Source organism: Psammomys obesus, unplaced genomic scaffold (assembly GCF_907164565.1).
Source record: "Psammomys obesus unplaced genomic scaffold, mPsaObe1.curated_primary_1811, whole genome shotgun sequence".
NCBI lineage: Eukaryota > Metazoa > Chordata > Mammalia > Rodentia > Muridae > Psammomys > Psammomys obesus.
This window is the reverse complement of record NW_026592509.1, coordinates 2,841,657-2,852,393: the sequence shown is the minus strand read 5'-3', so window position 1 is coordinate 2,852,393 and position 10,737 is coordinate 2,841,657. Positions and strand designations below refer to the sequence as shown.

The following is a 10,737-nucleotide window of genomic DNA, read 5'->3' as shown; positions in this document are numbered from 1 at the left end:
TGTGTGTGTGTGTGTGTGTGTGTGTGTGTGTGTGTGTGTGTGTGTGTGGTGTGATGGGTAACCTCTATTGCAAACTTGAGATCTAGACTCCCCTGGAACCCACCTGCAATGGCAGCGGGTGAGTATCATGGTTAGGTTAAAGGCAGTGAGAAAACCCACCCAATTTTGGCGGCACCATTCCATCAGTTGGGGTCCTCGACCAGGGAGCTGAGAACAGTCTTTCTTTCATCTGCATCCAGCTTCCTGACCAAAGCTGCAATGCAGTCAGCTGCTGCACGCTCCTGCAGTCGAAATGTCTCCACCACAGTGGGCTGTAACCTCTAACTCTGAGCCAAAACGCATCATTATTTCCTTAAGTTGCTTTTGTCCGGATATTTGATGACAGCAACAGGAAAGTGATTTAAGCAATTAGTGACCCAATCTCCTCCTCTTCTTCACACACTAAAGAAAACATCATTAAACTTATTTTTCTGCATATGCGCGTGCATGCCCGCATGCACAAGTGGGGAGGATGTCAAAGGGCAATTTTTGAGAGCTGGTTCATTGTTTCCACAGTGTGGGTCATCAGCCTTTACCATAGGCTGAGCTGTGTCTCTGACCATCAACTCTCAATAAAGACGGATGAGAAGCAAATGCTACCCAGGGCTCAGGAGAGGAGGGGTGGGTCCTTCTCACTGACTGGCTCCCATGATGCCACACATGGAAAGTGGAAGTGTTTGTTCTCCAAGGGCACTGATCGCTCTGATAACCTGTGGGTGGAAAGTTCCTTCTCTGTGGTCAGTCACTCTCTGTCTTCATTCCTAGACTAGATCAGTAGGAAGTCTTCTAGTCCTATGACACTGAAGCCTGTGGCTCTTGCCCCAAGAATCCACTTCAGACTGACCAAGTTTTCTTTCTCTGGCCACCCACGGGAGCCTAGGGCCTTTCACTGTGTGATGCTGTGGCCGCTCCTGCTGCCCCTGCTGTGGGCAGGTGAGTAGGGACAGGGACAGGCCTGGTGGGACAGCACCAAGATAACCTTCCTTTCTTTGCAGGGTCCCTGGCTCAGCACGGATATGAGCTCTCGGTGACTACTTCCGTGACGGTGCAGGAGGGCTTGTGCCTCTTTGTGCCCTGCCGAGCTCAGTACCCCTCCAGTGGTTTCGTCTTTGGCTATTGGTTCCAGAATGGAGCCAATGCAAACAAGGACTCTCCAGTGGCTACCAACAACCCAGCTCGCTCAGTACTGAAGAAAGTTCAAGGTCGATTCCATCTTGTGGGTGGCCAAGACACCCGTAATTGCTCCCTGGACATCAGAGATGCACAGAGAGGTGACACAGGAGTGTACTTCTTCAGGGTGGAAGGAAGTGGTTCCATGAAGTACAGTTTTCTACAGAAGACGCTCTCTGTAAATGTGATAGGTACGTGATGAGCGGATATGTGGGGGTCCTTGTTCTAAAGCCTCCGGGTGCTCTGTAGACCAAATAATGAGGCTGGTTGGTGGGGGAGCCAGGCTTGAAATAGTCACACACAGTGATCCTCACCATGTCTTGTGTCTCTCTCTTTCTCTGTCCAGCTCTGACTAAGATCCCTAAATTCCAAGTCACAACCTCCCTGGTGTCTGGAAAGTCTACCCAACTGATCTGCTCTCTGCCTTGGGCCTGTGAGCGGGGGACACCCCCCATCTTTTCCTGGATGTCATCTGCCATCACCTCCCTGGGCCGCAGAACCACCCTCTCCTCAGAGCTGAACCTCACACCCAGGCCCCAGGACCACGGCGCCAACCTCACCTGTCAGGTGACCTTCCCAGGAGCTGGTTTGACTATGGAGAAGACTGAACAGCTCAGTGTTGCCTGTGAGTACCAGGCCAGGAAACCTGTGTCCCTGGGGAAGGGCTGTTAGGCATGTGTGATGGAGGGGAGTAGAACTGGGTGATGGGTCCTGAAAGTGTGGAAGAAGAAAAGAGTGCTGGGGTGAGTGCCAGCAGCTGCTTCCTCTCTGAAAAGAAAACCACCATGTCTGTCTGCCCAGATGCTCCACAGAAGCTGACCATCAGGGTGTCCAGGGGAGATGATTCAGGTAGGGCTAAATCTCTCCTCCCTGGGATGGGTGCAGGGATTTCCTCCCAAGGAGATATGCAGGTGATCTGGAGCTTAGGCAGGAAGAGCCTCAGGATGGGGAAGGGGTGGGGTGGTGTCCTCACTCGCTCCCTTCCTTCACACGCTGCACTCTTCCTGACGGCCTCCGTCTTTCTCAAGGCACAGGCTTCAGTGTTAGGACTGTGTCTTCCTTCCCAAGCTGCCCCCCACCCAGCACCTGAGTCCTGCCTGCTTCCCAGCTTCCTTCTTCTCTGTGAGCTGATTTTGTCAAACTCAAAGTGTGAGGTGTGTTTTATTATGCCTCAGCCTCTGTAACATGATAGAGAGGGTGACTTACACAGAAGAAATGGATTCTTCAGCTCTGAAGTACAGGAGCTCTAGTTCCAGGTGCCTGTCCACCTGGTTCCTGGTGATGGTGCCCTGCCTGGGCTACAGATGGTCTTCTCCCCACTCCTGTCTCTAAGTGGCAGAAACAGACCACACAAGCACTCTGCCGTCTTTTTATAGCCCAATAATTCCACCTTTGGAACCTCTATCCTGTGGCCTCATCTACCTTAATTATCTCCCAAGACATCTCCATTATATTGGTGGTCAGGCTCAAAAATATGGATTTTAGTACAATATAATTCTGGCCATATAAAAATTTAATAGTAATGGTTCTTGGTGTCTAATATTCTCCTGTCTTGGTTGACCATCACAGATATTCTTGCATGCACATTTAAACACACACACACACACACACACACACACACACACACACACACACACTAGGGTGAGAAAGAAACATATTTTTTTACACACTACTTTGCAACTTCATCATTTTTTTATTTTGTTTTTTTTATTCTTCACTCATATAGGCTGGAACTATGCCACTGAGCTAACCCTAGACCCTTTGTTAAAGAAACTAACTCACCACAAAAGTCAAGGTTCTAAACTTAACTTAAAGTTGCAGGAGGCCAACTGTACGGGGATTGCAGAAGCAAATAGCTGATTGTACTCCAGACACACTGTTGTAAAGAGACAGCAGATCCTGCAGTTTCAAAACAGCTAGTCTAAGAAAAGCAGCTAACTTCCCTGTGCCGCTTCTAACACCCCTCTTTCTCCTTTCCTGCCCCAGCAGCCTATAATCTGCCTCCTAATGAACTCTGGTCACTGTTTCTGAACCCTGCTCCCTGATCACTGTGTGGCCCAATCTGGAGACACTCTCTGGTACTGAATAAAGCCTGCCCTAGGTGTCCGAGCTTGCCTAAAGTCTCTTATCTTGTTTCTTCCTACAAACTTAATTCTTACTTATCCTTATGGTTCCTCCATGGTCAAATTCACACTGCCATGATGCATGTGTCAGTCAAGTGCGAGTGACTGAACTAACCCCCCCACCCCGCCCCAAACTTAGCTTTCTTGGAGACTTCCTTCTTCACACATAGTAGCGACTCCATGGTTTTCCGATGATATGATTACATATTTACCTACTTATCTCTTGACAGAGCGCTGACATTACTTGTTTTCTGTTCAATAAATGGCTTACATAAAAGCTCTCTACATTTGTGACAATGTCTACAAAGTTGCTTCCTAAGGAAGAGAGTTCCAGAACAGAGGGTCCTTTGTATTTCACACACACGCTGCCAAATTGCACAACACGGACTTTGCCTTATTCATATTTCCAGGAACAACGTCTTCCTCTCCTTAACAAACAGACCCACCCTCCTTGATGTCATACGGGAAGTCACTGTCGTTTTTCTTCACATTATCATTCTCTCAAGAAACCCAGTCTCTTTTACGGTGTTCAAGTATCATTTGTGAGCTGTGGGTGTGGCTCAGTTGGTTGTGTGTTCTCCTAGCATGCCAGAGGCCTGGGGCTCAGTCCCTAGCATTGCATAAACCAAGCATGGTAATCACACCCTGTAATCCCAACACTGGAGAGGTAGAGGCAGGAGGCTCAGAAATTCAGTCACCCTCATCTGTAGAGGGAATTTGAGGCCGCCTGGGGTGTATGGAAGACCCTCTCTCATAAAAAATAATAACAATAAGCTGTACTGATTGGTCTGTGGCAGATTCCAAAGTCATCTGAAGCGAGCTTTCTGTTAAGGAGGCAGCCGATGGCCAGGGGAAGGGACTCTTCAGTGTCCTTTGGCTAGCAAAGGGTTATTTTGTCTCACCGTGGACAGAACATTGTGGCATTCTCCCCGGACAGCTCCCCTGTCCTTCCAGTCCCCCCTCAGCCTTCCTCCTCCTGGAATCTCTCTGGGCCTTTAGGACAACTCCACCATAAAACCAGTTACTGTTACTGTGCTGTGCCATACCTGCTTTGGGTACCTGTTGGCAGGACTGTGAGCTCCTGGGACGAAGCTGTCAGGCTCACTGAGTCAGGCCTTAGTGTTTTTGAGAGATAGAAGGAACAGCACAAGCAGGGTGTCTGAGCTGACAAACGCCAGGAGGGACGAGTGGGGCCCAGGGTGGTTCTGATGCTCTCATACTTGTAAAAGATTCTGTCTGTCTTCACTCTTTATGGTGTGAGGCCATCAGCAAGCAGAAAAGAAAAGATAGACATGGTAAGAAGAGGAGATACAAATGTGATAAAAGGAGGAGAAAGGTGGGGCGTCCTCTGCGACCAGGTTCGGCCTTCTCTCTGCCTTCTCAGAACCTAAGGTCCTGCACAGTGACTCAACTCTGCAAATCCAAGAGGGGGAGTCCCTGCGCCTGGTCTGTGTGTCGGACAGCAACCCCCCTGCCACGCTGAGCTGGAAACACCTGCCCCGGAAGTACCTCCCGCTCTCCACCCCCAAGGAGCTGCAGCTGCCTCGGGTGGAGTTGGAGGACAGTGGAAAATACGTCTGCCAAGCTCAGAACCAGCTGGGTACTCAGGTGGCCTCTGTGAGCCTCAGCGTAAGGAGTGAGTTGGGAGTTGATGAGGGATGTGGCATTGTGACCACAGCCTAGGAAACCCTTCTGATCAATTTGTGTTCTATTCCCCAGGCCTTCTACAGCTCCTGGGACCCTCCTGCTCCTGGGAGGCTGAGGGTCTGCACTGCAGCTGCTCCTCCAGGGCCTGGCCTCCCCCGTCCCTGCTCTGGCGGCTGGGGGAGGACCTGCTGGAGGGGAACAGCAGCAATGCCTCCTTCAAGGTCACCTCCAGCTCCACAGGACCATGGGCCAACAGCTCCCTGAGCCTCTCCATGGAATTCAGGGCTGACCATAGACTCAGCTGTGAAGCTTGGAATGACAATGGGGTTCAGGGTGCTACTATCTTGCTGCTGCCAAGTAAAGAGGTCACAAAGGGTAAGATGTGGAAAAAGGAATGATTTCTGTCTAAATCGTAGAAGACATTGGGAGTGAGCAAAATGGTGCTGACTCAGTTAAAATGGGGCTAGAGCTCATGATTTCCTATCTGCTGGCTTGGTAGGAGGTTTGGGGGACACGAAGCTGTTGTCACACACAACTGGTCTAGGTAGAAAGGACCTAGACCAGGACGGAAGTGGACGTTCTCACAAGTAAGGACGCTAAGATGCCTGTTTGGGAGGAAGACTTTTCATCACTCAGAGTCTCTTCTGTTGGCAGACAAACCAGAAACCAGTAGTGGAGGATTGGTCCAGGGGGCCCTTTGGGGAGCCGGTCTCATGGCTTTGCTCGCTGTCTGCCTCTGCCTCATCTTCTTCATGTGAGTGGTGGTCTCATTTGGTGTAATGTAATGATTGTGGAATGGTCAAAGGATCTCTAAAACTCAGCCCATTGAGATGACGATCCAGGGTTAGCAGAAACCTCTTGCTACCTTGGCCAAGTACGGGGTCTGTTCAAATCATGCAGTCCTATCCACTTGAGGATCTTTTTGGTTTTGGTTTGTATTATTATTATTTCTATTTTTAATTAATGTATTTATTCACTTTACATTCTAATCACAGCCTCCTCCCTCCTCTCCTTCCTGGTCCTGCCATCCCTCCCTCTTTTCCTCTCCCTCCCCCTTACCCCTTAGAAAAGAGGGGTGCCAAGCATATCAAAGTCATATCAGGACTGAAGGCATCCTCTTCCTCAGTGGCCTGGCAAGGCAGCCCCACTAGGAGGAAGTTATTGAAAAGCATGCCCCAGCTGTCCCTGACTATGTCAGGTCCTATTACTAGGGGACCCAAATGAAGACCAAGATATCCATTGGGTACACATGTGTAGGGAGCACAGGTTCAGTGCATACATGGTCCTTGGTTGGAACTTCAGTATCTGGCAAGCCCCGCCCCCCCCCTCCGAGCCCAGTTTAGTTGTCCTTGTTGGTCTTCCTGTGGAGCTCCTGTCCCCTTTGAATCCTTTGGTCCTTCTCCCCACTCTTCCATAGGCTGACTGTGCTCTGCCCAGGGTTTGGCTATGAGTCTCAGCATCTGTTTCGATCTGTTGCTGGATGAGCCTCTCAGTGGACAACTATGTTAGGCTCTGAGAGAAGAGAAACCATGGGCAGGGACATCTCTGAGACAAGCTGGAGACCTGCAACAGGGTAGGCCCCTGAGACGATATAGGGGTGACTCTAGCTGAGACCCCTAGGATAGGGGGACATGAAGTCCAAAGAGGACACCCTCTAACCAGACAGGACTCCTAGTGGAGGGAGGGAAACACCAACCCACCCACAAAACCTTCTACCCAAAATTTACCCTGCTTGCAAGATGTGCGGGGATAAATACAGACCAGAGGTTGAAGGAATGTCCAGCCAATGCCTGGCCACACCATGAGAGAGAGCCAACCTCTGACACTACTAACGACTCTGTTATGCTTGCAGACGAGAGCCTAACATAGTTGTCTGCTGAGGATCTTCAACCCACAGAGCAGCCCAAGTACATGGACTCTGTACTTGGTCTTTCCTGGTCCCAAAATCCATCCAGCTGAGCTGAAAACCCTGATCTCTTTCTCCAGAGTGAAGGTCCTCAGGAAGAAATCAGCCCTGAAAGCAGCAGGCGTTGAGAGCAGCCCTCCTGCCGTAAATGGCGGAAGCGTGATTCTGCCCAGTGTTTCCGTGAGCTCCCCAACCCAGGTACCCGGACAGCCCAGCACATCACAACTGAGCTTCTGCCTCCTCAAATGTCTCCACAGCATCAAACTTTCCTACTGCAGGCTGCAGACCTGGCTCTTGCCCCCACCTCTGTCTCCTGTCCATTGTTCCAACGCAGCTACTTCCTGCTAAGCTTTCACAGCATTTACCTGGGCCTCAGCACCGGCCTCTTCAGCGCAGGAATTCCAAACACAGCTATTGAGTCCTGCTTGGTCCTTACCATCCAAAGATGTGTTGTCAAACAGAAATCTAATGTCAGGCTGGGCATGGTAGGGCAGACCTCAGCACTCAGGAGGCTGAGGCAGGAGGATGGAGAGTACAAAGCCAGCAGCCTGGGAAGTTGAGGGTCTGCCAGAGTAACTTGGGAGATCCTTATACAATCAGCAGTGGTAAGAGAGCTAGGAGTGTGGTCCAGCGGTGCAGCACTTGCCTGGACCCACCAGGGAGAAAGAAGGTGTGCTTAGAGATGGAATGCATAGAATACACCAGTGATGGGCTGGTCTTGTGGCCCAGGGGTAGGGCACTTGGTAATGGGTGTGGCTTGGAGGTGAGGTGCTTGCTGGAGTTTAAGTGTGATGCATTCATGATGTGACTAACTCTTTCGTAGAGTTTGTTTTTTTTTTTTTTTTTTCTAAATTGTGCGAGACCCTGGGCTCCAACCACACTAGGGGAAGAGAGAGGGGAAAAGAAAGAGAGAGACAGACAAGAAGAGACACAGGGAGAAAGAGAGGCAGAGACAGAGACAACAGGATGTCGGGCTTGATGGCACATGCCTATATTCCTGGCGCTTGAGAAACACGAAGAAGAAAAATGTAAAGTTTGAGGCACTTGGGCTACGTGGGGAGTTCCAGGACAATCGGGGATACTTAGACACTTAGTTTTAAAGATTTTTAAAAAAGTAAAGAAAAAGACTGTTGGCCGTATGTATAACATAAAATCTTCATTAGTCACATTAAAAAGCAGAAAAACATAATATCAAATTTTATTCCAGACCACACATCCAAATGACTGTGATTCCAATTTATTACCAATAACCAAATGTAAAAGTTATTGATGATGCGTTCACATTTTTCTTAATTGGAGGTCCTTGGCCTTTCAGACCTAGGGCGTCTCTTCTCACAGCGCATCATCCCCGATGCTCCCTCACAATACCTGTGCCACGCGTTCAACATCAAGACCATGCATCAGTTAAGATGCCCGCCTCTGACAGGCAGACCTATCCCTGCTCTCCCACGTACTGAGAGCCTCACGGGGGCGGGGGGTGTCTAATTCAGGCTCCTGATTCTACTAATCAGATTACAATTGCATAAAGTTTTAATTAATTTATTTTTTTTAAGATTTTACTTCTTATAGGTTTTTGGGGACAGGGTCTCGGTGTAGCCCAGCTTGTTCTGGAACTCACCGTGGAGCCAGAGGTTGGCCCAGACACCATCTTCCTTCTAAAGCCCTCCTCCACCCCCCCCATCCCCAAGTGGTGGGATTGCTGGCATGACACATCTGGCTTCTTGACAGTCTGGTGCTATCTTTTGTGAGTTACTTAACTTGAATCAGACTATGTTCATATCCGTAAAATGGGAAAGGACGGAGTTGTGAGGACTTAGTGAGACTGTAAGATTGACACCAGCTGGGGACGGTGCTGCACATTGTTAGAGCCCTTGACTACCATGTGCAAAGCCCTGGATGTGATCACGAGCGCTGCGTATGCAGGTGTATGTGCACATAGGCACACACCTGGGCAATGTAGGGCGTGGGCACATATTCATATGTTCACGTATCATTAAAGCTAAGGCGAAAGCATGAAAGCGTGGAGTAGGCACGAAGGAAACGCATGGGAAGTAGACAAATGAACAGATCCGTGGCCAAGTTCCCAGTTCCTTTGGTGATCCTTGCTGCCATCTGCAAAGCCCTGACTGATGCCCTTCTTCAATGTGGTTCCAGGGTCACCTGAACGCATCAGGGTCACAGAACCAGAAAGAACAGCCGCGCCTTGACACAGCCCCACTCACCCTGAAGGATGAGCTTGAACTCTACTATGCCTCCGTCTCCTTCCAAAGCCTGCAGCCCCGGCAGCCACAGAACGAGCAGTCCATCAAGTCTGATTACGCAGAGATCAAGATCCACAAGTGCTGACCCTCCTTGCCCCATGAGCCCCAGCACGACTGGAGTCCCAGGAAAGTGTGGCTGGGGACAGCGTGTTTTAGGGGGAGACTGATATCAGTGGCCTCTAAGCCAAAGTCTATGAAGGGGAAGGAGGGAGTCTCAGAAGGAATGAAGGCCGTAGAGAGTCCTGGGTTCGAGTCCAGATTCAGTGTTGCCCCACAGAAGCCACCTTCCCTCTCTGTGCCCTCTCTTCCTCCTCTGTAAAGTGGGGTCATATTCATGAGCTGTGTAGTGTTTATTGTTGATTGTGATGCTTTATGTTGCCTCAGCAGAAGGAGGAACATTCCGACTTCATTGCACACTTGGATTTTACTTGTATATTTTTAAGAACGTATGTTAATTCTTAAAGTGATTCTGTTTTGAAGTATGACAGTGTGACAGCTACATGTATCGCAGATTGGACTCAGGCTGGATGTTCTGCAGTCTCTGAAAGATCACACAGATGCCATGTAGATCCCAGACTACTGTATCCAGCAAGGTTATCAATCACAGGGCATAAAACTAATATATAAAGATCTTCCACAAATCAATAAAAACATCAGACAATCCAGTAAAAAATAGTCTAGGTGACTGGCCAGCAAACAGAAAGGTGATCAGTCAGTGCTTGTCAATGAAAGATAAATAACTACCAAACTGTGCAGCAATTCTGCTCACAACTGCAAGATGCAGCTGTTCATCAGGCTTACACAGTGTGTTCAGAGAAGGATTGGGGATAGAGCTCAGTGGTGGAAGGGTTGCCTAGTATGTCTGAGACCCTAATGTGTTTGATCTCAAGTCCTATAAAAACAGTGGAATGCACCCAATGCCCATCAGAAGTAAGACAGACAAACAAATTACATAATGTTTATGGGATGGAGAAATAGCATCTGATACATGTGAGCGTTTTGCAAATGTAACACTGAGTGATATAATCCAGACACAGGTCTCTAGTGTGTTATGTTATTAGCACAAATCTTAAAAACAGGAAAACTCATCTTTGGCATTAGAACTGGATTCTTGATTGTTTGCTTTTTGCGATTTATTGGAAATAGATTCTCTTCTCACAAAATGTATCCTGATATCAGTTATTACTCTCCTCCTCTCAGCTCCTCCTCCCTTCCCATCCCAATTCACTCCGTTTTTGTCTCTCATTAGAAAAAAAAAAAAAGAGGCTTCTAAAAGGTAACAACAAAACAGAACCAAATAAAATACAATAAGATAAAAAGAAAAACAATAACTTCAAAGTTGTACGAGCCAAACCAACAAAAGAAAAGAACCTAAGATAAAGCCCAAGACCTAGGAGTATTCACACATTCAGGAGTTCCATAAAAAACACTAAACTGAAATCTATAGTATACATGCAGAGGACCTCGTGCAGACTCATGTAGGCCCTATGATTGCTGCTTCAGTTTCCGTGAGCTTATATGAGATTTGCTCAGTTCATTTAGAGGACTTTGTTCTCTATCCCCTCTGGCTCTTACACCCTTTCCACCTCCT

General features: G+C 48.6%; 1 protein-coding gene across 1 annotated transcript; it reads left to right on the top strand.

Moving 5' to 3' along the window:
- Positions 1–914: 914 nt before the first annotated feature.
- On the top strand, positions 915–10,295 carry LOC129681574 (sialic acid-binding Ig-like lectin 5). Its single transcript, XM_055613572.1, has 9 exons — positions 915–972; positions 1,035–1,400; positions 1,556–1,834; positions 2,011–2,058; positions 4,717–4,968; positions 5,052–5,354; positions 5,634–5,733; positions 6,966–7,083; positions 9,040–10,295. Exons 1-9 carry the CDS (start codon positions 936–938, stop codon positions 9,229–9,231), a joined length of 1,695 nt encoding a protein of 564 aa, XP_055469547.1. The 5' UTR covers positions 915–935; the 3' UTR covers positions 9,232–10,295.
- The last annotated feature ends 442 nt before the right edge of the window (positions 10,296–10,737 follow it).

Excerpts from the sequence above, each read along its gene's own strand:
- LOC129681574 (XM_055613572.1), top strand. The coding sequence starts at position 936 with ATGCTGTGGCCGCTCCTGCTGCCCCTGCTGTGGGCAG. Across the intron at positions 4,969-5,051 it reads TGTGAGCCTCAGCGTAAGGA|GCCTTCTACAGCTCCTGGGA; the intron begins GTGAGTTGGGAG and ends TCTATTCCCCAG. Across the intron at positions 7,084-9,039 it reads CCGTGAGCTCCCCAACCCAG|GGTCACCTGAACGCATCAGG; the intron begins GTACCCGGACAG and ends ATGTGGTTCCAG.